The sequence below is a fragment of the Aulonocara stuartgranti genome, assembly GCF_965226115.1.
Source record: "Aulonocara stuartgranti genome assembly, chromosome: 7".
Taxonomy (NCBI): Eukaryota; Metazoa; Chordata; class Actinopteri; order Cichliformes; family Cichlidae; genus Aulonocara; species Aulonocara stuartgranti.
In genome coordinates, this window is record NC_138945.1 from 50,135,790 (window position 1) to 50,162,297 (window position 26,508).

The window sequence follows — 26,508 nt, forward strand, 5'->3', positions numbered from 1 at the left end:
CTCAAAAAGTTTTGAATGAATTCCAGTGAAACTTTGTAGACGTGTAGTGCGTGTTGTCAATTTATCAACAAATACAAAGTACCATACTAATATTTAAAATATGTCATATTTGTCCTCTGACCTCTCCTTCAAAGCCAATAGACTGAGCTGAAGGTCAAAGTGATAATAAGCAAGTTTTAACTAGCTTTGCATAATGTTATACAGATTTATTACTGCCATTGTTTGTACTGAGAACATATAGGCTTATAGGCAATGATATATGGGTATTCTAAATATCACCTTATATTTTGCATCCAAATATCATATCATATTTGACCTCTGACCTCATGTTTACATCTCACATCTAACTTTCTTTCAAGTTGAACCCACAATGTTTTATATCTTTAAAGAAAGTGTCGTCAAAACAAAGAATGAGCTGCCTAGTTAGTTTAAAATATCCTGTTGTATAATATTATATAATAAGCTAAATTATTCAGGTCCTCTTATTTACAAGTCAGTACCTTTTACCCATTACTAACCCCTGCATAATGTTTGTGTAATCACTGTAAGTATTTTTCATGCTACCCTTATCTGATTTTTATGGCTTCACAAACGTATTAAAGTATGTTTAAAAAGAACAAAGAAAAAAGAATATATACAAAATAGAGGGATTGTTAGTTTAGTTTCAATAATAACTGAAAACATAAAGTTCAGAACAGCTTTCCCACCTTGCTTTTTCACCTTTGGCAAGATCTCTAGTTACACAACACATAATAATAGCTGCCATGTGCAGTCAGGTATGTTGAGAGGGACGTCTTAAGGAGGAGCTTCTGTTACGATCCTGAACTAAAAAAAACTCGGTGAGGACGTTTTAGCAAATATTATACCAACCTCACTGTGGCAAACTTTTAAAAGTTTCTGTAACAGCTGTCAGAGAACAGACAGTACAGGCACATGTTAACATCTTGGCAGACTGCTCCATCTACGGGTATGTTTACACCACATTGATTAGTAGAGACAAGATCTTGTGTATCAGGCGCTAAAGGTCCCAATTAAATCAAAATATTTAATTGGGACCTTTAGCAATAATAAGTATGATAATAATAATCAATAAAAGTATGAGCTATCGGATAGTAATCCTGCAATTTCAAGAAGGTCAAAAAAGGAAACATATTGTTTAATAAGTAACTGACTATTAACGTCAGAGGTGAGTATTATAAACACTATTTGTGGAAATTGTGGAAAGTTGTTTGCATTTTATGCTTCTTATGTTTTTCACTGACTTTATGAATGTAGTGCTTCACGTCATCAGAAAGTCAGCGCAGTTGAGTTTTACTGAATAATCTGGCAATGATTTTGTATGCTCTCTGAAACAATTACGCATATCATTTTGTCATATGAAAAACAAAACTAAAAAAAAAGTTTGCTTTAAATAATAAGTACAAACACCATTTTGTTTATTTATATTTAACCGATTATTTAAACATTTCTGTATGCAAATAACGTCACTTTTAAACTAGGCGGAAATGACGACATACCAAATACCCATATATAGCACTAGCCAAAACAATGCGGTTTTAATAATAGTTTTATAGTCTAACCAAGTTAACAGTGCCGTTTTTTGCAGTTACTTGCATTAAAACTTACTGTTACTGCGAAATTTCTAAAACTTACCATTTACTTATCAATATTACATGTAAACGGATTAACTAAACCCGCCAAATAGGTCAGGCTATCAATGTGTTAAATTTACGGTAAGTAACGAGAGTTTAACTTCCGAATGAAATATTTGTATTTCAAAATAAGATTGCGTCAATGTATCGCATCGTAGAGAACTTTGTTGGTGAAACGAATAAACCGGAAGCCGCTTGATTGCTCAACCACACACCGGCGCTTTCGCTATGCCCACGTGACGCGCGTAGACGGTAAGGTAGCTGATGCGGTTTATCTGTTAGTAGTATCAATAAAGACGGGCTACAGTAATACACCAGTATACTTCATTTGTTCCTCTGGTTCTTTTACTTTTATACAAATGTAGCTTTTTCTAATGGCAAAATACATTCGGACTCCGGTCAGTAAGCCCGTAAATTCAGCTGGTAAGTAATGTTAGCTTGATTATTTTCCCGGCAAGGAATAGGTAGCTAATCAATAATGGCATAAGTAATTACGGTTTTGCCTTGATTGGTTAATTGATAAGGAGCTTGTCAGTCACCGCAGTCTCGCTGGCAAGGTCAAACTGCTACAAATAGCTAACGCAGTTCACCAAGCTGCCTTATATCAACGCTACGCACCCATCGAAGTGCAGGCACAGTGATTTTGTTTACCGTGTAATACCCCACCCACCAACCCCTCCTCTCCCCAGTGGGCATGTGGGAAAGTGGTCGCCATTGCTGACACATAGAAGTGTTACTCTGAAGGTTATGTAGAAATGCTTTAAAATAAGTAGGCGGTGTCAAACCTGACTCATTTGCATTTGCATGTGAGTGCGGCTGTCCGTGCCGGGCAGGTCAGCTCAGCAGCAGGGCGTGATTTTCAGGTTATTCTCCCCACCCTTCAAGTGTCGCCCTGGTAACGTTCATTTCCCCCGACCACCACAGGATGCTGACAGCCACTTGGGTGGGGCTGACGCGGATGACAGTAGACGGGAGGAAAGCTCAGGGATAAACCAAAGCGCACGGGATCAGTTTTTTTTAAAGCAGCGCAGGGCGGCTGGTCGGTGAGAACCATGACCAAGCCGGAGTCGAAGAAAAGCGGCGTGGCTGCGGGCAAGAGCGTCGGCGAGCAGGTTAACAACGGCTCCGTGGATCCAGCGTGTCCGGATCAGAGCACAGCGATCAAAGCCAAGGTGATGAAGCAGACCTCCAGGGAGAATCTGCACCGGAGAAACACAGAGTGCGAAGTCTACGACGACGGAACCAACACCTTTTTCTGGTGAGTGTTTGTGTCGGTGTCAGTGCAAGTTCACGGCTCCTGCAGAGATAGAAGGGGAGGAAACATTTGTTAGTTGACAGCAGGGTGTAATATGTGCTTCAAGGTGAACTGAAAGACAGGCCCAGAGCGACCTCCATTAATGACAGCAGATAATGTGACCTTGCTGTAAATGCCAGGTCAAACTGAAATGTTTGTTGTTGTTTTTCCATCCTGGTGCAACTATTCCAGTAAACATGATCCACTAAATGTCACTTCTGGAGGTGTTGTGGGGTTTGCAGTGTTGTCATGGATGCTCACATTGCACATCCAAACTCAGGGCTCAGATATGACACTTGAGAGATTCTTTGACATTCACAACAGATCTGAAGATGTGCCAGGTATAATACCTGTCCTGCAAAGTGTAGAAATGAGCACATACTTCATTAGCCTTTCCTAACACCGCATGTTTTATTTCTCACTACGTAAACAAAAGTATGTATGAGCCAACTAAAAAAGAAAAAAGCATGCACAATGGGAATACCACACGCATGTTGCAGGACACGGGTTTCGTTATGATATGCTATGCAGCTAGTTTGGAAAAGTGACATTCTCTTCTGCAGCCCTTTTTAATTTATAGCTACGTTAGCTTTCCAGCCTGTCACTCGAGGAATATTTAAGCTTCTCTGAGTGTCTGTGCGGTTTTCATTTCTGCTTTGTGTACAAAAAAATATGGATTGAATAAGAATCTGCTAAGCTATCCAATATCATTGACAGCAGAGGAGACTGGTCCTCCCAGTGGGAACCTTAATGAGAATTTCTCATTACTGTGGTACGGCCTTGGCATCAGATTTCTGTAGTGAGGTGGCTAGTGAGGAGCTAAAATACCTTTGTCTGTTGCAGTTATGAAAATACAAGAATCTTGTTTTTATGTGGATTAATAATCAGGGTCACTTGTCCAGAACAATATTGACAAATACATGAGGGCAGGGTTGCTGTATTAGACTGAACCTAAACCAGGTTTTACCCACTTATGTGGCAATTAAATGTGTCGGCAGTCATCCAGATGCAGTCTTACGACGTAGCATTGTAAAGTTTAGAGTTTTACAAGGGCTTTTTAGCTGTTTGCTTTAGGGGTCAACATAACAACAGTGTGTGGGTGTTGTTGATTGCATCCTGAATTTTTGCCGTCTAGTATTACATACATGAACGCATTAAAAAAACAAGAACGGAAAGTGGTTCTTCCTGTGAGTCATTTGAATTTACATTCTGCAGTTATTTGTACGATTGAACCTTTTTTGTGGAACATTTTCAAGTGCTGACTGCAGATGATAAACCTGCATGTATGAAGCAGGTTAGGAAAAAGATGGCAGTTGTTGGTGTATTTCCAAGTGTGTAGGTGGTAGGGCACCACATGGACTCTGTCTCCCAAGGGTTCAGAGTTCATAGTAGAAAGCTGTACGGCAGCAGCTTTTGGTTAAAAATGGTATTCAGCCTGCATCACTGGCACAGGAAGGAACTGACAATGGCAAACTCTTTTTTTTTTTTTTTTTTTTGGTAAAGTTTTAATATGCCTTATAAAGAACTCGGACTTATTAAATGTGATTGTGCTGGCGTTCCACTTTTATTTTCCCTTAAACTGATTTAGTGCTGAGGCATTTCAAAATATTGGCAGTTTTGTTCACACTGGTTTCGGCAAATGTTTAATTAGATGAAACTGACAAGAAGACGCATTGTATTAAATTGTTAGTTTGTCTCTGCTTGTCATTAAAGTCGAAGGCTATTTTAATCCAATTTCATCCTTAAATCTAGACTCTGATTAGTCATGAGGCTGGCATAAAGCAGAATCTTTTCTTCTGTTTTTTTTTGTTTTTTTAAATCTTAACTTCAAGCTTAGAGGTGCACTTTGTTTCTAAGCTTAGCTGGTTGCTCTGTTGCACAAAACCAGTATTTCCGCTGCACCTTTCCACTCTTGGTGGTGTATCGTTGTCAGCGAAGAGAGAAATCATGTCCTCCCCCTGTGGCTCCAGCCAAACAGGTTGGATAAGGAGGTGGAACAGGAAAAAGGCTGACAATACCTGGTGTGCTGTCTTGCACATCAAGCTTCAGCCAAAAGAAATGTGACTCAAAGTTGGCACTTTATTATTTTTAAAAAACTTCTTACAGAATCGCTATACCTCACTTTCAGGTACCCTTTAATTATTTTTTTCTTTTAATCTAAATTCTCAGAGCAGCACATTGCCTCTGTAGTTTTAGATTAGATAGATTTATAAAGTATATGTCGCTTGGCTGTTTACCCCAAAATATTAAGGCTACTGCAGCTGGTGACCCTTTCATTAATGAGAGGGCTGGCAGGAATAAAATACACTTGCTATAATTGTTCTCCACAGGTTTAAAACTTGAGGCGTGATGGCATCTGTCGTGTAAGATGTTTTATGATTGACATTTGGTTGTCACACGGTTTTGTCTTAGCTTATTACAGATATTTAGGTATTCACATAATGGTTAAGTAACAAAAAAGGTATCGTACAAATGTTTCCTGTAAGTGCTTTGTAACTAGTACGAGTAACACTCAGATCAGTCATTGGTACACACTGTCATGTAAACAGGTCGACACCAGTGTTGATTGTGTTGATTGTTTTCTATTTACTTAAGCTTAACAGTTCACCTACATGTTGCATGTTTGGATGCTACTTGGTGTCAGGGTATATAACCCATTACTTTGGGGTTTTAACCAACAGACAAAATGAGTTTTAAAGATATCTGGATTAGCTTTATTCCCAGAAATCCCTCCTCCCTAATGAATACTGGCTCAGTCCACCTGCAGCCTGATCAGCGTCAACATTCCAGGAGTGATAAGGAAACTCGGTGACTCTGCCACTGTTCTCAGCAGTCACCCCATTTGTCTTTCTAGAACTTATCAACTGTTATGCACTTGTCAGCATTCCAAATACCATTCAGGTCCTTTTGTCTATTTCTAATCGAGAAATCTCCCATTATATAGCGTGTGTTCTCTTGACCCTGACATTATCGTAAAACTTTGCCCTGTCAGCTGAGGTAAATACCTCAGGTTGCGTGGACGTATATCTAAACAACTAGAATGTCACACCACAGAGGCCAAAGTATGTTTGCTGACATGGGGTGATGGAAGATACAGCTTGGGCCTGTAGCCAACAACATGGCTATCAAACTCCAGCTCACCTTGTCTGCCAGAGCATACAAATTCTGTTGTTTAAACAGACCTGATATAAAGCTTTTCCATCCACTGTCAGGCACAAGACATTTGATGCAAAAGCTATTTTTGACTTCAAGTTAAAGAAAGGTTTGAACTGAAGCTTATCACAAACTTTGTAACTATTTTTAGCTGTAGCAACTCAGTTTCCCAACAGATTTCATCTCCTATTTTGTCCTTGATTTACCCCTATATATGCCTTTTGATATTTGGAGGCAACAAAGATGTTTTTAGCAACGAGCAGATTTACGTTCAGATTTGTTTAGACCGTTCCAGTGTTGTAGTGTTATCTCAGTGTTGCTTAACGTTGTCTCATGGTGATGTCAGACAACATCAGCCTATCTAGGGTTTTTTTTGGTTGTTGTTGTGGTTTTTTTTTTGTTTTGTGTTTTTATGTCCTGTGCTGACTGGTATTTGACTTTCCTGTTCTACAAATGGTACTCTCGTCCTTCTCTCTGTCCTTTCCCCCACTTTCACTGCAGGCGAGCCCATACTGTCACAGTGCTGTTCATTCTGACCTGCGCTCTGGTCTACGTCACGCTGTTGGAGGAGACTCCTCAGGACACGGCCTACAACACTAAAAGGTCAGTAGGTTGCATTTCTCCTTTCCTCAGTGTCACCAAAGCCAAAACACTCCAAAACTCAGGCACCCAAAAATCTACTTTAACCCCAGGAGGCTTTTAAACTGAAGCTTCATGATATCATTTTTGCACCAGTTTATGTAGAGAGAGAGGGAGAGAGAGAGATTATTTTATTGGTAACTAGCATTAGGAAATTTGTGTTTGGTCATTTTGTTGTAACAATGTTTGCTGACAATGCATCTTATACTGTTTGTTTCCCCTTAAATGGTGCCACAATTTGAAGCAACAAGCATTTGTGGGTTGAGCAGCTGAGTTAAATATGCAGGTTGTGACCATGGAAATAAAACATGCCAATCTTCTCTGCCAATCCCAGACAGCTTATTCTGCTACTGAATCTTGTTTTGAGTTTCTGGAACGCCGGATGCTGCTAATCAGATGCCAATAATGGATCGTGCTACAGCGGTCTGTTGGTGTCTTCATGGCACAATTGACTGATCTGGATAGGGCCGTGCCACAAGGCAATGTCAAGGTGATGTTCTGCAAAACCAAGTCTCCTGATTATTTGGACCTAGTACCATCTCCAAAGTGAAGTTCCATATAATGCGGGATATTATATGGAACTTTACCATTGTGTCGGCCCATTGTATATTTAACAACTCATTTAAGCTTTACTCGCTGAAAGTCTTGGAAATTCAGTTCCAGCTAACCAGCTAGCTACAGCCCTTCCTACCTTGTGTTTTCCCTTCTGGCTGGGTCTTGAACTAAGTTGCTATTGTGGTCATCCTCCATGTCATTCTGCTGCTTCTGCAGAGGGCATCTCTTACATACTTTTATCTCCACCGTTATAGACTGCAACTGGCAGCAGCAGCTCTTCTTCTGTTCTGGAGATGGGCTACGAGTCAGACAGTCTAACTGGAACAGCAGCAGGTGCAGACTGCTGAGGTTTGAGTTCATCTGCTTCGTGAGGAACAGCACATTTTATTGCTCAGTTTTTTTGTCACGACACACTTGGAGAATAGATCAAATCTAAATGTGGGGGTAACGCCGCAATGCAACCAACCAACCAGTAGCTACTCTGATTTTTTTTTTTTTTTTTTTTTTTTTTTAAACAACATTTGGAATAAACCACTTATTTCCTATAAACATGGGCAAGGAGCAAAAGTCACCATTTGAGATGAGTCACTAGCCTTTACAGTCACACTCACCTTGAGCTTACAAGGCCATGTATAAAACAGTCATGGCCATGAAAAGAACACTATAAATACGAGTTGAGCATTTAGCAAGTAGATTTAATGGGTTTTATTTAAACTTTGGAGAGAAATATACATCCAACTTTATCACGTTTATTAAACCACAGAGACTTGGATAAATGCCAAATTATTTCAGTTTCTTTTATTACTGCAAACTACAGAAAGTTGCAGAGCGACTGCTGGAAGTTGTGCCAGCTACTTTGTGCTTCCTGGTAGGAAAAGGCAGGTAGGAGTAGGAGGTGCACTAAAGCAGTGTTCCTATGGGAATACATAAGCTGTTGCCGAACTTGTTTTTCTTGTGGCTAAAGTTTTTTTTTTTTGGAGCTGTTGCCATGCTGCTGAATAAATATGGAAATGATCAGACCTGTTCCTGATAGTGTTTGTTATAGCTTCTTGTATTTCAAACAGGGAGATTTAGTCAAGGCAAGTTTGCATGTGGCTTAAAACTCCCATTTACGTGTGTTACAGCTAAAAATCTGTGACACAAAGCAGGGTTATAGTTAGTTGTTCTTACTTTGTACTTAGGTGTATTGAGAAGGTCAGGCATAAAACAGGCTCTATCAGTGATGTGTGTTTGCGACAGATGGGGTGATTTGTAGGTTGCATTTGTGTGGATGCTCCTTAACAGGATTTGCTGCCATCAGCGTAGTCTGGCTCCTTGGGATAAATACCCTAAGAGCTTCACCCTGGAAGCGGAGCTCACTCTCAGGCACTGCTTGGTTACTCCTCAACTCCCAGTCAACCCTGCAATCCGGGACCACTCTCACTAGTTCACACACAACTTCACTTTGTGTGTTGTATTCTTTGAACACACATTCATTTGATTCCAGACTCAAACAGCGAAGAAATTGATCCCTAAATCTCACATGCTCATGCTCCTACGCTTGTTGGCTAGCACGCACTGTAATCCCATTGTATGCTCAGTCTTTTAAGCCTGCTCTGTTTACTTGTAAGGTCAGGACAGGGTCCTCGTCTGGTCATCCGGTTTTCAGAGCTTAAATCAACAGCAACTTAAGCTCAACTTGGCTGGTCTTAGCTGGTTCTTAATAAACACAAATGAAGTTGTAATATTGAAATAGAAGCAGTAGACCAGACCTCCAGATTCAAGTTATTTAATTATTAATTCTCCAAGCCATTATGCTCCCATTCATGCCTTGTCTGATTGATCTGACATCACAGATCTTAAAGGTTTACGGGGTTGAAATGCTGAGACTTGTATGTGTAGCTGTAATAAAAGCCTTCCGGCCCCTTTGAAATGCATACTGATTTTAATTGAAGTTACAGTAATGGACAAACACAATTTGACTGAGCTAATAAACACAAACAGGTGAACTTCATGCCTTTATTGAACACGCTGGGTGAACATGTTGAGCCATCGCCCTTAGATGTGTCCTGTAGCTACTTCTGAGACTTGAACAGTGATGTGGTGGAATTGTAGGCCATTCTTCCTACAATGCTGTGAGTTCATCAATATTTCTGATTGCTTTAAAAAGCCTATTTAAGGCATTGCCTGACATCTCAATTGGGTTAAGGACAAGATTTAATTTTTCTCACATACTAATTTGTTTTGGGTAAACACTTACTATCCTTTTGTTTTTCCTTCAGACACAGAGCTGGACCCTTTTTGTTACACAGGACAAACAGTTTTTTCTATTTACCCACATTCCAGTCTGATATCTGTAATTTGAATGTTGGATTCCAGGTTTTTGGAGAAGTAGTTCGCATAGAGGTTCACTTTTTTTCCTAGTGTAAAGACATGAAAATAGGCTGTTTGTTTGTTGGTGGTTCAGTAAGAACATGTATGAGGAATTGATACAGAAGTCTTTGTGATTCCAATGAATTCCCAAATGTGTGTCCTCTAGGGGTATTGTGGCCAGCATCCTGGTGTTCCTCTGTTTTGGAGTGACACAGGCCAAAGATGGACCTTTCACCAGACCGCATCCAGGTATGAAAAGCACATTTATCACCAGGTTAAAGTAATTCATGTCGGATCTCTTTTTATATTGAGAATATAGCATAAGTTAACAAAGTTGGCACTTGGAAATGCAAGTCAAAGTTCATATTAAAGCCATGTAGTGCTCTTTTTATTGAACCCTGGTCTGTTTTATTACCTTTCATTAAATACTGGACAACATCCAGGATATGCCAGTTTGACATTTGTTTTGCCTCTTAAAGCTTCCAGATAAGTGAAATGATTGAAATGCTTTAAAACAAAGGTTAAAAGGGGATTGTGAAAACTGATTATATAAAAAATATGTTTGCATTAAAAGCAGCTGACAGTTGCGTCAGCAGTTCAGTCGGTAGTAATAACATTCTCATCCTCCTAATGGAAAATACACATCCTGGTTAGAATCAGCAGCTGATTGAAGACAGTCATCAATTTAAATGAGTTTGCAGACAGTACGGACGATCCCAAATCATTCATTTTTATGAGGCTTTAAAGCTCAGTGACTAATTTATAATGGGCTGTATGGTTCTAGTAAATAAACAGTGCTTTAGGCATTGCAGTGGCATTAGTCAGTGACCACTGAAAATGGCAGTTTGTGACAAGCTCACATCTGATACAGTTTTTTTTTTTTCTTTTTTACCTTTTAATGTAATCAAACTGTTGGTAAGGTCTCCACAAAGAGGCTTTTGCTTGTGCCATGCAATCGAATTTATATGAAACATCTTTGATCTTGTCATCCAAGCGGGAGAGGATGGAAAAAGATGACATTTCATTACAATACAGATGCAGGGTTTTCAGGGCATATGCATGGGAAAAGGGAGAGAAAGCACAATCTGTTACTTGTCTGCATTATATGACACTGAAATGCAGAGCTGTTGTAGGACATGTGAAAAGCAATTGATTGTGCTTGTACTAAAACCTGTTGCTCAGGTAGAAAAATCTACGTGCCTGACTGCAGCACGTAAGCTGTGGCAGTTGGATTTCTGCTCTAATGCTTTTGTAAACTTGCATCCTAACAGAATCTTTTCCTTCTTTAAATCTGATGCAGTTTGTAAAAGGTGCTACTATTTAAATAAGAGCACTCACAGCTTTTTAAACAGAGCTTTCATGCAGAAAACACTTAACATCTCCCGCACAACACACACACAACAGCTAACTCCAGCGGGAAAGGGAGGAAGGAAGGAGGGAAAACAGGGCGTGGAAGGCAGATGCAGCGACATGCTCAATACTGTCGGTTGTAGGTAGGCGTGAAGTGGTCGAGCGAGTATTTGACTGCATTACTCGCACCTTTGTGGGCTGTTCGAGGGATGTGGTTGTGTGTGTATGCAATTGCTTCAGTCTTTTGCTTGTTAATCCAGCAGGGTAGGTTCTGGTGTTATTCACATTACAGTTGGCTCTCCATAGAATACCATCATGGGAAAAAGACCCAGTAGGGTTTTTTGTTTTTTTGTTTTTTTCCTCCTTCAGATTTAAAACCTGTAGCTCCTGCTGAATCACGGGCTGGGTGTGTCAAAGGAAACTGAGCTTGTGAATGTGAATCACCACTATAATTCAGCTCAATAGCAGTTGAAATAAAAGCACTCCTCATGTGGGACTTTAGGACTGAGATTGGTGTTTACCACAGTATATATCAGTCCTTTTACTTGATGTTTTATTTCTTAATGAAAATCAGTATCTCTGTCTTAAATCTTCAGAAACACATTATGACATTATGTGTATACTGAGGTAATTCAGGCATATGTTTATTAGTGGAAATGAGCTAATGATTTGGGGTTGAACCAAATACCAGGACTAGGGATGGGTATCGAAAGCCGGTTCTTGTTGAGAACCTGTTCCCATTGTTTCAATTCCTTGGAATTGTTTGCCATTTTTGCAAACGATTCCCTTATCGATTCCAGTCGCCCCGAAGGACGTCACCACGTTGCGGAGCGTCATTTACCTGGCAGGAAACACGGCGGCTCAAACGCTCAAAAGTTTGGTTATACTTTACGAGAACGGATGACAACAGGGCAACTTTCAATACTTGCAAAGTAGATATTTCATTTAAGGGAGGAAACACTACGAATATGCAAAAGCATTTGCTCACAAAACACACGATGACCTTAAATGAATGTCGTGTTTTTAATTCAGCTCCGGACTCGTGAATCTCAACCCAGCAGCAGCGGTAACGTTTGCACGTCCTCTCCCGTTAATGTGGCAGGTAAATAATCAACTAACAGTGCATATTATGTTAGCGCGATCTGGCTTATTACAAAACCTGCCATTACTGTGCATTTAGGTGACCATGATGAGAGAGACAGAGTCGAGTCTGGCTGGCTCAGATGCTGGCAGTTCTCGCTGCAGTCTACCAGTAGCGTTTCCTTTCAGGCCAGGATAGACGAATGTCACCGAGCAGTGACTAAGTTTGTGGTCAAAGGCTTGCCACAGCAGATGCCCCGATTTTCAGTAGTGAATGTGTTTAATTGTAGGCAGGGACATTACTGGATATTCTTGTGCAATTGCTACAGAATAATTTATGTTATACTTTGTTATTGCTACAGAAGAATGTTTATTTTATTATTTTACATTTACAATTTTTTTCCCCGGGGACTCTGTGACACCCCATTGAAGAGCCGTGGGCTGTGGATCTCATAAGATCTCACTGTTGGGTAGGGATGGGTACCGGTATCCGGTGCCATCATGGCACCGGTTCTGACATAAACGGTAGTGACCAGACCGAAAAGCAGCGCACATTTCGGTGCTTTTTTTTCCTGAGCTGTGATACACTTTAGATTCTAGCCAATCATTTTACGTTTCCGAGGATAGTAGGCGGGGCCAGGTACGTACGTTCTTTTAGAGCAGAGCTACAGATTAAAAATGCCCAAGGCGAAGCGGTCAAAAGTCTGGCTGTACTTCACAGCAAAAGGTGCAAACTCAGCAGCAACAAGTGCTTTAAGGTGATACTGTGCAAAGGAGGTAACACCTCAAATCCGATGAAACACCTGGCGACGCATAGCGTTTTTTTGTTTTTTTTGTTTTTTTTTGTTTTTTTTTTGTTTTTAAAGCCGAGAAATGCGCTGTATTTGATAGCTTGCTGTGAGACCTCACACCGAGCGCATCTACTGCGGGTGGGTTGCCTGTTATGCAACATCCCCCAAAAACATGAAGAGTAGAGTCCTGGCCCCTAGCCCTGCCAGTGTAGCAGAAATGATGACGGATGATGATGGCAGCAGCAGCCGATCTTCTCTGCGTGAGTAGCTTAATGTTGTTCGTGTGTAATTTACGTTGAGTAGGCTAACCACGTTATTACATTAATGCATGTAAGGTGAACTATTAAAACACAGTCATAGCTACATGTGGCTGTCTTCTTGTTTGATGGCAGATACTCCCTTCACCCTGGCCAAAAAGGCTAAAATGACCAAAGAAAAAGTGGAAAACAGTTAAACATGAGAGGTTTAGGACAAAGTTTTTTTTGTTTTTGTTTTTGTTTTTTTTTTTGTTTTTTTCCATTGTTTAAGCACTGCTTCCAGCCAAGAATGATACCATATATGCCCCATAGCTGCAGAAAAGGCTAACATTGTTATCTTTTTACAAAAAACAGCTGAACATGAGAGGTTTTTGGACCAATTTTGTGTTCTCCATTCTTTAAGCACCGGTTTGAGCACCGTTTGAGCACCGGCACCGTTTCAAAAGTACCGGTTTGGCACCGGTATCGGATAAAACCTAAACGATACCCATCCCTACTGTTGGGTTTGTAAGGCCATGTTACTCCTAAATTTCTATCTTGTTCAAAGAGAAGATATAAAACAAAGTTCTAAGCTACTCGACCTGTGTGTTCTCCTTTTTTAAAAAGAATCGATAAAGAATCGAATCGTTAAACAGAATCGAAAATGGAATCAGAATTGTGAAAATCTTATCAATACCCATCCCTAACCAGGACCCCTAGCAGCTCATTTCTGTGTGTCGTCAGGTGCTCTTTTTAAATGTCTTTAACCAAAACCCACATTATACGTTTGTTTATGGTGGTTTTTGTTGGAAAACTAGTGGGAACTAAATGTCAAACTTGGGGCAGCAACGTTGAAGTTACGTAACTGGGCAGTAAAATATTAGTCTGGACTGAGTGTCAAATGTTCATAACTGCAGGGAATAGAAGTAGTTAGATTTGGAACGTGGAATGTTCAGCACAAATAGGAAATTGTCATGTAACGTTTTTATTATTTGTTTTTTCATTGTGTTTAAAAAACATAGTACTAATTTAGTTTGTATTCAGTGTAACTGATTTCTCTCTCTCGCTCTAGCTTACTGGCGTTTCTGGCTCTGCGTCACTGTCGTCTATGAACTGTTCCTCATCTTCATCCTGTTTCAGGTTGGTGTGGTGAGAATTTTGCTTCCTGGAAAGGCTAAAACATGTCAGATCAACACGTGCAATGCAAATTCTTAACTCATGGGAACTCTGTACACAATCACATGACAATTTTCCCTCCCACATCAAACTTCTCTTTTTGAGATTTCTACTCAGTGATTTTTATGACATGGGTTTTCTGGACGTTTGCTTTGACATTTAATTATAATCGTGGTCTCCAAAAAGAAGGCCAGATGGAGTCCATAAGTACTTCTTAAAAGTGTAGTCAAGCCTGGGCAAAATATCGGGCTCCCCCCCCCCCTCTCCCACTATGATATGTCTGTTCCAGTCTCTGGTGCTTTTTCTGCTGTGATCCCTGGAAGTCTCTTTTCCCTCTCCCAATTTAATTAAATTGTCACTGAGCCAGGCCCTTCAGACAGCCCTGGACACTGTAAAAGAAGAAGAATAAAGGGGGGGGTTATATTTAACCATCTACTTCCTGTTTGTAAAAGGATAATTTTAAGTTGTTGCTAGGTAAAAAGCAATAAAATTTTACTTTTATGCCACAGAAATCTGCCGTTAACTGAAGGAGGACACCATCTGATGTAGCCTGTGTAGAAATGTAAGTTCTGGTGGTGCTTGCTCTTATTCTTATCCTCCTTTATCCAGACGGTGCACGATGGACGACAGTTCATGAAGTACATTGACCCCAAATTGGGGGTTCCTCTCCCTGAGCGTGATTATGGGGGAAACTGCCTCATTTATGACCCTGGAAACACTACAGACCCTTTCCACAACATCTGGGTGAGAGAATGAATTTTTTTGCTTTTTATGTTACTTTTCTCTCCTGTGTATCTTTGCAGGTAGGAATGTTTGTAAGACTTGAATTTTTGATAGTATTATGCCGTTAAAAAAAAAACTGAGTAAGAAACAGGCCGCCTTCCTAAAAGTAAAATTTCTTGTCCAGTCATGCATTTATAATTTTGTGCATATTGTCCTCAATTATTGCTATAAGGAAGTGGCTCAGATACAGAAAAGAAATATGGCCTTTTGTAAAACTTCTCTTATCTCTTTTTCTTCTGCTTTATCTCTCTTTCATTCTCAAACACACACAAGAATACAGTTACTGTGGAGGTGTGCAGCAGCTTGAGTCTGGGGCAGATTACAGTCCATCAATAGAACCAGGCCTTCCTCTGTCTGCTGCCATGACCCAGAGCCCACCTCCACTAATAGTCTGATTTTGGCCTCTAAAACCCCATTTCTGTGAATGACTTTTTAAAATGTCAAATTAAAGCCACATATTTATCAATAAACTTTACTTTGGTTGTAGGAATTTTTAATACATAAAAATGTGTTGGGTTACTAAGCAAAAATAATATGATCCAAATAGTAAGGGTAGAACTGTGTGTTTAATTGCATTTTATTTGTGCTTCATGATGCCCAAAGAGGCTTTGTCCTGTTCAGTGACCCAGTACTCTCTGTGCTCATTTCTTCCTGTTTCCAGTGTGAACTAGATGCGATGCTTTATTTGAACACAGATGGTCTTATTTTAACTGTCCGAGCACAAATAGAAAGCAGCAGGACTTTTTAGAGCACAGGCTGTGTGTGTCTCCAAGCTCGCTTGCTGTTTTGGGTTATATCAGTGGAGCAGTGAAACTTAAAACAGTGCTCAATGAACTGAAATGCAGTTTGAAAATGTTAAGAAATGCACACAGTCACAGATCTGTGTTTTAATGGAAAGTTAGAAACCATAGGATGCTTATCATAATCCGCTACCAGTGTAATGCAACACATCTCCCTGTTAAATGGGCTACTTTGCAGTAAATATGGTGGATGGTTGGCACTGCACTCAGATGTGGAATTTCACAAATCAGTGGCTGCATGGTTATCAAGATCAGGGTTCTGGTGCCTACATGTGGCTGCTGGGATATAAAACACTGAAGGAGCAGTTGTGTGCAGTTTCTTACAGTGCATTGTATTTATGTGTAGATAAATGGAGAGCAGTCAATATACAGGCTTGGAGTGATTAATAATTGTTTGTATTGACAACATATAGGCTTTCTGGGAATGATATATTTGCATATTCTAAATGTCACTTTATAGTTTGCATCTGATTATGTCACATTTGATTTCTGATCTCCCTTTCTCATTTTCACATCTGTTTTTCTTTCCAGTTGACCCTAAAAACAAAAAAGTTATTTTTACCCCTCAGTCGTAAAAGGCTGAGAGGGTATTTGTTGGCACCCAACTTTAGAAATGCAATAACACGATCATTAAACACGATCAACGGTTTAATGAAAGGGCTTTTCACGTGTAAGATTTAGGGGCAAAATTGTAGTTGGGCTTGCTGTTAAACATCATTTGTCTCTGCAGGACAAGATGGATGGCTTCGTGCCAGCTCACTTTCTCGGATGGTATATCAAGGTAGGTTTGGAATTAGCTGTCTGACATGTTTCATAAAAGCAGTTGAGCGTGCTGTCCTCGCTGTTATGTACACATCACAGATTTAAATGGTTTGACTTTGCAATGATTACAGAGCACCTAGTCAATAAGTGCCAAGTGAGGTCATTCCCATTCTCGTGTGATCATTTATTGACAAATAAAGTTGCACCTTTTTTATTGTTTGTCTGTTATCTTGCTGACCTTCTCACACTCTATTTCCCTCCAGACTCTAATGATCCGGGATTGGTGGATGTGTATGATAATCAGTGTCATGTTTGAGTTCTTGGAGTATAGCCTGGAGCACCAGTTGCCTAATTTCTCGGAGTGCTGGTGGGACCATGTACGTACATTTGTGCTGTTTTCTTCTAATTACAAAATACTGTGTGACACACGTTGAGGTTATTTTGGTTGTTTTTTTGTCTAGTTTTCTGAGTGAGTCTTTTGTAATAAGGCACAAATGGTAAGATCAAGATGTCTTCTCTTTAAAGTGTAACAGTGTTTACTGCAGATATAATCCTGCCTAATGTGGACATACTTTTTAAATGTGTCCATATTAGACAAGAAGTTTCTTTGAACCAAAGTGTGAATAGATAAAATGTTCAAAACAAGGATTGCATTGTAAATTTAAAAGTAAAATTAAAGGGTTTTACGGACATTTTGCAGAACACATTATATTCATCATGTGTTAAGTTGGGAGGTTCACAGATCTCTTGCTCGTCAGCACATTGATAAGTAAAAGCACAGAAAGTGGAAGCATGCGAGTGATTATTTTGCTAGTGATATTTGTAATGGCAACAAAGTGCTCATTTGTTTGCATGATAAGAACTTCATACCAGCAACTAACAAAGTGGTCTAATTAACAGAAGGGGTAGCTGGTAAAGCCAAGTGAGCACTGCTGGAAAGCAACAGGAAAAACTCCAAATATAAACAGACGGTATAGGTATTATGTAATTATAATCACGACTGTAAAGATAAATACTGCGGTTGCTGTTGCTACTTGTTACACACAAAAAAACCTTAGTTATAGTAAATGTAAATTATATTCAAGGTGGAGGAGAGGTGTGTGATAGTTGGTTTGGAGGATTACTGCACCTCACTTACCCTTTTTTTTTTTTTTTAATTGTTTCTCCATCTAGTGGATCATGGATGTGTTGGTGTGCAATGGTTTGGGGATCTACTGTGGCATGAAGACCCTGGCCTGGTTGTCAATGAAACCGTATCAGTGGCAGGGCCTCTGGAACATTCCTACATACAAGTATGACTTTATGAAAGACATTTCTTTGCAAACATTTTATGTTGGGCTTCTGTATTTGTTTATATTTAATGATATCTCTGTCTGTACTTGGCAGGGGGAAGATAAAGCGTATAGCATTCCAGTTCACACCTTACAGCTGGGTCAAGTTTGAGTGGAAGCCTGCTTCAAACCTTCGCCGCTGGCTTGCTGTGTTAGGCATCATCTTTATGGTAAGAAATGCTAACATGAAGGGAAAGCATTTGTCTCACTGCAGAAAATGATGACATCACCATGCAATAACAATGCACAGAAAGCGTAATGTATTTAGACTCTGATATATAGATAATACATGTTCATGGACTGGCCTAACCACTATATTGATTAATATATTGCTGATATATCTCTATCTGGATTTGTGACTATTGATAAACTGGATAGAGTAAAAGAAGAGATCATAGAAACACCCTTCAACCATGGTTTGAATGTTGGCGTTGCTTAGTTTGTCCGCCAGATGCCACTCTGCTACTTCCCTGTTAGCAACACATTGTAACGCTGAAAACATGACAACCACCTGATGTGAGCAGAGGCGGGTGGAGCATAAACATCAAATCCACAACTTGTGACAATCGATCAACATTAAGCTTAAACAGCACTATCCTGTCGTCTTAGAAAGGACTCAAATAACTGCACATAACAGACGCATAGGAAATGTGTTTCATGAATCGAGGAGAGAGGGAAAAAAGATCAGATTTGTAATTCATCAAATATGGGCGTAGTTATGTTGGGCCCTATTTCTGTTTTTGGTTCCCTGTCTGACACCTGAATTAGTTCACGAAATGTAAAAGACTAGTTCTTGTTAGCTAATGGAAAAGAAAGACGTGCCCAACATGGACTGATTGTTGTAACTTTTTCTTTTCTGTGTTGTTTTTGTGTTCTTGGTGCTTCTAAATTAGATATTTTATCTCCTATCTCGCCAGTTTCTGTTGGCAGAGCTGAACACCTTCTACCTGAAATTTGTGTTGTGGATGCCTCCTGAACACTACTTGGTGCTGCTTCGTCTTGTCTTTTTTGTCAACGTGGGGGGCGTAGCCATGAGGGAGATCTACGACTTCATGGATGACCCGTGAGTAGCAATGTGCAGCTTTTCTTTTGGGAGTTGGACAGTTTGACCGGGTGTATAATAAAAGACTGTATGTGTTTTATACACACCGAATAAAGAACTTGTTGACATTCAGCACTGATTCAGTTTAGTCAAGTGTTTGCTCTTGAGTTTTAAACTGGTTATCGTAGTGCAAATTGAAATCAGAAAACTAGATAAGCACAGCAGTGAAGAAATGTGTGAGTCTTCTGTATACTATACACAGCAAAATTATTTAGTAAGAACACCATTCATACATACCAGCCATGAGCAAACATGTGCATTGATAAGAATATGGTTACTAGTAACAGAAACAGACAGAAATGTTTCGTTTTCTGCTATTTTTCCAGTGTTGGGTTAGTGTTGGAAGATATTTCTAGTGATTAACTGATTAAACCTGAGGGATTATAGTCTCATTAAAAATAAACTCAATTAAATATGTCCATGTATTCCATATGTATATTAAAGCCATTTTTAACTGTTTAAATACCAAATGAAGGGAAATGTGTGGCGCTCACGCACAGTGTCAGATTAGTTTGCCAAGTATGACTAGCATTAGTGGACTTCTTTACTTGCAGGTTAACGTCGTCACAGCTGCTGTGCAGAATGTTGTTGGGAATTACTCTGATTGCATTCCAGTTCATTGTAGAACAGCCTACATACATCCATTCATTTGCTATAGCTAAGTACTGCAGTACTGTACTAGTTCTGTTTAACCAGTGTTGTCCACTAACAAAATTCGTATAATTACTCAGACTGTAGTATTTCTGGTAGACTAGAAATGGAAGTATCATTTAACTGTTGACTATTCACATGCATGGGTAGTGATAGAGTGCTGTGCGTTACGGTGTTACATCACAGGCATACATGTAACCAGTAAATATTAAAAATAAACCTAAAAAAGTAAATGTATCCTCCCTATTGAATAATTTTTCCATAATAACATTGTTTCATTTTCCTAACAGGAAGTTCCACAAGAAGCTCGGCCAGCAGGCGTGGCTGGTATCAGCAATCACAGTAACGGAGTTCCTAATAGTGGTCAAGTATGACCCCCACACCATCATGCTGCCCATTCCTTCTCTTATCATTCAGTGCTGGTTTTTAGGAATCCTCCTCATACTTATCTGGACCATGTGGCGGTTTTTCATCCGGTAAGTAGTGGGATGGCTTATTTTATTTAATTGTTGTTGTGGTTGTTGTTTGTTTTGTGGTTTTTTTTTTTTTGGTTTTTTTTTTGTTTGTTTGTTTTTTGGGGGGGGGAAGCTGAGGGTGACAAACAATGTTTGTTGAAAGGTAATGAAAGTCTGTGCTCTTCGTGTAAAAACAGCTAGGCTGTAAGGAGGAAAGATTTCAGCTTCTTAACCATTTCTAGCTTGTGTCTAGTAAACACAATAACTACATTGGGACCAAAGTCCAAAGTATCGCTCTGTTTTTCTATTTTGGTTCACTGGACATCGTGCAGTCTATTTGAGACAGGTCCAGTCTGCCTTTGGGTCGCTCTTCTCTTTTAAGTTATTGTTTTTGTGTGTGTCAGCTTTCTGTGGGTTTTCCACTGGTCTGTTTCATGTAGAGTCCAGTTATGGATCTGTAGAGACATCTTACATGCTAATTATAGAAAGGGAAGTTGGAAATTGGCAAAAAGCAGCTGTTTTCCAAATGAACTTTATACACTCATGCAGGAAAAGATGACAATCTGCTTCCATGCTGCTGTTTTGCACTTCACTTTTACTTTAAATGCACTGTTCATGGTGACTGATGAGGAAATACAGTTTAATTACAGTTTAAGAAAGATGTCTTCACACATGTGAGACTCCATCCAGTGTGCTCCTGTATTTGATTTAGTTATTCCTCATGAGCTCATGGAGTGTGTTCTTTTTCTTTTCTTTTTTGAAATGTAATTAAAAAAAATTTGAGCTGCCTTATCTTTACTGTGTTGTTAGGTGCAGCCTGCCCTGGCATGTTAGGCTTGTTGTCGGTTCTCCTCCCCCCCCCCCCCCCCACCCCCCCCCCCCCCCCCTTGCCTTTTCCCTCCCCTTCCTTACTACTTCCTGCTCTTGCTCAGCAATAATGCAGTAATGTCCTAGGTATAGGAAAAGTGTAGGGTTTTTATTTTCTTTGTTTGTTTGTTTCCACTCTTCTACCACATCACCATTTGGATCTATAATCATTATTAGAGGATCTATGAGATCCTCTAGAGAACGTCTGTGGTGAATTTTATCATCTTCATTTCCCTTCACATCATTTTTACTCTGTTCCAGTCAGTTTAGTGACGCTAGAGGGCATTCAGTTTGTGCTGACACTGTTTAAGTGAGTCAGGGCAGTGAAACCCAGAGGAACTGATACCCCCCACACACACGCACACAGACACACACAGACACTAACCATCACGTGACAAGAGCAATGAGATCCGCTCAACCACTTCTTCTGGTCTACTAAAGACAAAAGTGTGCCATTATCCAGTTATTCTGATCAAAGTGATTTATTTTTTATTTTTATTTTTTTAACCGAGAACCTTAAGAATTTGCAAGCACTGTTTGACCCTATTGCACACTCCCAGTCTGTTACCTAATATGCTTCATTTAGTATGAGTGGACCGAGGCAAGTGCTGAGTGCATGTTTTGTTTTGAGGTGTGTAACTGCTTGGTGCTCTTCCATTAAGTGTTACAGAGGTCCTCATGAGGAGCATTCAAAATAATATTAATGTTAACAATAAACATAGTATCAATGATAAGTACTTTTTGTATGTTTTTGTGAAGTGCTTCCCAGAAACAGAATAAACTTACACGAAAAGAAATGTTAAAATGTATTTATATATCATTTAAAATAAGTTCAGTATCAAAAGAAAACTAAGATAAAGAGCCGAAGCGATCGCCTTTCATCTGTAAGCATGAGATGGACACAGTTAACGGGTTCCTGCCAGGGGATCTCAGACCGTGACCCGGTTGCTATGCAGCAGTTGAAGTACATATTCTGGAGTCAGGCGATGAAATGCTTTAAAAGAAATAAGTAAATCTTAAAATCGATTCTAAAAGTCATTAGGGTTGAAGTAATATGTTCACTTTTCCTGGTTCTTGTAGGAAGTCTTGTTGCTGCACAATCTGAGCACAAGCAGAAGTCTGTGTATTGATTTCTGATTGTTACCTGTTAAGAAACTATTGCATTAACCAGAGAGAAGGTAAAACTGAAAATGAACGTCACTGAAAACTCAGTGTTGATCATATCCTCGCACTATTCCTAAAAAATGAGATTAAAATCAAACAACACACCCAGATTTCTGGCAACTCGGTAAACTGGTAAAGTTGGTACTTGGATGCAGGCTGTCCAACCCAGATCTAAGAATTTTTGTTTTATTGGAGTTAAATTTTTTAATAATAATAATAGTAATAATAATAATAGTTATTGTTATTGTTTTTAAATGCACATATCTGTTTCTTGATGTTGGTTAAATAGTTTGTAAGGTTGATGAAACTTGTTGAACCTTACTGGGAAATGGAGCAGTGGGTTATCAGCATAGCAGTGAAACAAAATGTTATTTCACTGTATAATGTGGCCAAGTAGTAGCGTATATAATGAAAAAAGTATATTATTATTATTATTGTTAGAATGGCATCCAGCTTATTTTGGGACACACAAATGACATTTGTTGTCAAATACACAAAAGGTCCCTGCCCTCACCCTCAACCAGTGGTGGCAGATGTCTGCCCATCCCTGAGCCTGGATCTACCTTCCAGTTCCTTCCCACTGTCACCAAGTGCTTGCTTAAAAGGGGTCGTTTGATTTGGTTTTCTTTGTCGGTGGTCTTCTCTGTTTTATTCATTTTTCCCCCCGACCTTCCTAAAAGCAGGGATTTCATACAGACTGACTAATCGATTCCTGTAGTGATGGATTTATTTAACAAAGAGAAACTAGGAATTTTTATTATTCTCAAAAAGTAAGAAATGCAGCTCACGTGAGACTTTGAGAGCAGAGCTTTATCTTCTGTTTGTGATGTTTGTTAAAGTAATCAGCTGTTTCGTTTGTTTGTTTTTCTTTTAATATAATCCAGTGTATAGTGTAGGCGTAGGAATTATAACAAATAAACATTCTGTGAGAAAAGTTAGTGGACCAGAAACCATCTAGGAAGACATGACCCTCAGGGATGACGCACTATAAATAATGCGTGTGCTTTTTTCCTTCTGTCTTCTCACAGTGACATCACACTCCGCTACAAAGAGACGCGCCGGCGTAAACAGGAAGCCCCCGCTGACTGGGACCGCCCGCTGGGCAACGGCAGCACAGCCGCCCCCTCTGGTCGCAGCAAACTGAACGGCAGCTCCGAGACGCTGAGGCAGCGGAAGTCCTGAGAGGAAGCCGGTCAGTCACGCTGTCTGCAGCGAATGAAGGGGGACAGTGAGAGGAGTTGAGGAGAAATGTAACACAAGAAGACACTTAGAGGATGGACACATACTGTTCTTGTGCCTACATGAACCAAGTAGTTATATAACACAGGCAAGGGGGTGAAGGGGGCAATTTTCATTCGGTGTATGTGTAGTTATTGTCCTACTTCTGGTATTTACCTCATTCTGTTTCAAAGAACATTTGGTGGATTAACAGACAAGATAGTTTTGCATTAGTAATATATATTTTTTGAATGTTTGGTGATGAGGTGAATCAGTACAGAATTGGAAAGTAGATGTGACCAATAATTTTTCCATTTTCTCAACTGCACTTTGTCTTTAAAAACAAAAAAGCGAGAGAAGAAGAATGGAGGAGGAACATCTGCCACTGTAAATATGCTTAACCCTGTGTTGTGCAGTCATATCAGTGCAGGTGAGAAAAAGGAGAGCATTTAGAGGAGTTTCTGAAGGTGTAATGACTGATCTGGATTCTGTTCTACTATCCACTGCTATGCAATCTTCAGTATCAAACTGGGCGCAAGTAATGATAACAACACATGGCTGTTCAGTTTAGTTTAAGTGACACTTACTTTACCAGCTGATTCCTGATTCAATCTGACAGCTTACACTAGGTTTAGTCCCAGGTACATGATGTATTGTTTACATGTGGAAGACGATTGAAGCTTTTTTTTTTTTTTTTTTCTTTTCATTTACAGTTCAGCGTTCATTCCTAGAAGCACTGAGCCTTGAGGGTTCTTGCTCAGGATCCTCCTTTAGTCACACACAAGAGAGGAAAACTGGTCAAAGCCTTTCTTTCCTCTCAAACTTTGTTCTTGACAAGAACAACAAGAATAAAATCAAGATGTACTATATTCTAGTTATTTAACTGGTGAAAATAATATACTTGGTGTCTGGGATATAGTTTGAGTGTTTGTTTGTTTTCTGTTTTTGTTTTTTTTTTTGTAGCTGTTTTCTTATCACTGTTATTTCTTTAGGGTAACTCGATGCTAAACACTAGATTCCTTTTTTGTGAAATGAGGTTCAGAGAAACCTGCAGCACTAACATCCACAACAGTCACATTGATGGGAAGCTGTGCTCACTTTTCCTCAGACTGTGACGCGTTTGTTCCCCACAACAAAAAAAGGATAAATGGCAGAGATGTGGGTGTTCCTCTACACTTTTTACCATTTGTCACTTTAGAATTTAATATTCGATTCCTTTTATGCCAAACATTCTTCCAGTTTTACATTTTGGGGGTTTTTATGATTTTTTTATTTTATTTTTTTTTCTTCTCAGCTTTGCGAGGGTCACCATATTGCACATGCAATCAGCCAAAGCTTAAGATCTGGTTCTTGCTAAAGCCATAAGTACCATCCACCATGAGGTACCATGCACCTCAAACTGCTCGTTTTGATTCTTTCTGAGTTTCAGCATCGTCAGTGTCTGCGTCTAGTTATAGTGTTACAAAAGGTCACCTGGAGGTCAGGCGGCTAAAACCAAATTCACCTGTACAGCCACGATTACAGCTAAAAAGTCCTAATTATGAGGAATTGTCTTAGTTGCTTTTGATCTGTGTCGGTGACAGCTGCTAAATGTAGAGCTGCCACGATTAGTCAGCTGATAATGAATTCATCCTGAAAACATCCCATCACTACTTGCTTACACATTTTCTTAAAATGATCAGCAGATTAATCTGATGATGAACACAAGTGTTAATTGCTGCTCTAGTGAAACATGAAAGTGTTTCAAAATAAAAAATAAGCTTTACATTAAAATTATTTAGGTGGTCAAACTGAAAAAGCTGGAAATATCAGCATGTTCCAGTTTCACTCCAAACTCTCACTGTTACCAAAACATTGCGTGCGTGTCCTGTGACTATTGGGGTTCAGTTAAATCTGTGTTCCTCACAGTGTCCCGGTGACTCTGTGCTACATAAATGATATCTGTGAAATGAGATCCAAATTCTGGTCTGTTTTTAGTGAGGCTGCAGTCGTTTTCTCGTGAATGTAATCCAGCAGATTCAGATGTTCAGATTAGAGGGTCACAAACACTAAACTGAACATTGATTCTGCAAGGCTGCACCTCCTGCCGCAACATTTAAACCACTGGGATGCTAATAAGGTCTTCTTTGGGTCTTGTGGGTCCTCCAGTTTGACCTTCTGAGGGAGGCCCCTGTTTATGGGGGAAATGTTTAGTTGGGAAGTACATGATGGAGTTACTTATGGATGGACTCAAGGGTTTCCCAGCAGACAATTGCCTTGTAACGTGACCGATGTTAATCACTTCACCTGTCAGTGGTTTGAGTGTTGTGGCTCTTGCTCTGACTGCAGCGATTTCTGTGTGAATTTCAAACTAATGTTTAGCTGATATTTCAGATTTTGTGCTTATTTAACCTGTGCTGTGCTAATTCGGCTGCTTGAGGGTTTTTTCTTTTCTTTCCTTTTCTCTATCAGATACTTTCAGACACGGGCTGGGTATCCACTGTGTACCTGTGTTCGTGCCTCGAATTGGTCAAAGCTGTTTTTTGTTTGAAATGAAAACTTAAACCCAAGTTATGAATTTGCACATCAGCTCTGCATTAGAAACAAGTGAATTATAAAAAAAATAACTTTAACATGTAGAAGCAGTGTGGATCAAAGTGGGATAAAAAAACAAAAGAACAAAAACAGGAACTTTAGTGTTTGCGGTTCAGTTTAGTTTCACTTGCAGCCTCATGGGGGCAGTAGATGCCTCGTTATCTCTGCCCTGTGCAGTCATGTCTCCTGGAGATTGATCATTGACTGCTTGCTGTAAATGCCATTTTCAACTTGGATTGTGTAAATGTGAAGATGTTGATCATAAAAAGTGAATATGCTGCTGCAACACGTACTTTTATAATGTTTTCAATAAAATAATAAAAACTGAACTTTGCACAGTCTTTTTTTTCTGAATAAATCAGGTGACAGATGTTATAACTGCCTCAAATTGAATTAACTTTTGGTGCTTCAATGCAGTTAGTGACCACCCATCAGTAATACTATAGGTAAGTATTGTGTCCTTTGTAATATCTACTCCAGAGTTTCAGTTTTGTTATTTTTTTGTTGTAAGGGCAGAAAGTTT

The 26,508-nt window shown here is 39.5% G+C and overlaps 1 protein-coding gene across 3 annotated transcripts; it reads left to right on the forward strand.

Annotated features, from left to right (window-relative positions):
- Positions 1 to 1,560: 1,560 nt before the first annotated feature.
- ptdss2 (phosphatidylserine synthase 2) lies at positions 1,561 to 26,314 on the forward strand. 3 transcript variants are annotated; one of them, XM_082541734.1, is made up of 13 exons: positions 1,561 to 1,733; positions 2,577 to 2,910; positions 6,601 to 6,702; positions 9,812 to 9,894; positions 14,175 to 14,242; positions 14,888 to 15,022; positions 16,592 to 16,642; positions 16,887 to 17,000; positions 17,797 to 17,915; positions 18,010 to 18,124; positions 18,872 to 19,017; positions 19,998 to 20,183; positions 23,222 to 26,314. In XM_082541734.1, exons 2-13 carry the CDS (start codon positions 2,705 to 2,707, stop codon positions 23,373 to 23,375), a joined length of 1,479 nt encoding a protein of 492 aa, XP_082397860.1. In that variant the 5' UTR covers positions 1,561 to 1,733; positions 2,577 to 2,704; the 3' UTR covers positions 23,376 to 26,314. The 3 variants fall into 3 exon arrangements, with proteins under 3 accessions (XP_082397860.1, XP_082397859.1, XP_082397858.1); XM_082541733.1 differs by lacking the exon at positions 1,561 to 1,733 and adding an exon at positions 1,843 to 1,904; XM_082541732.1 differs by lacking the exon at positions 1,561 to 1,733 and adding an exon at positions 1,911 to 2,075.
- Positions 26,315 to 26,508: the final 194 nt, after the last annotated feature.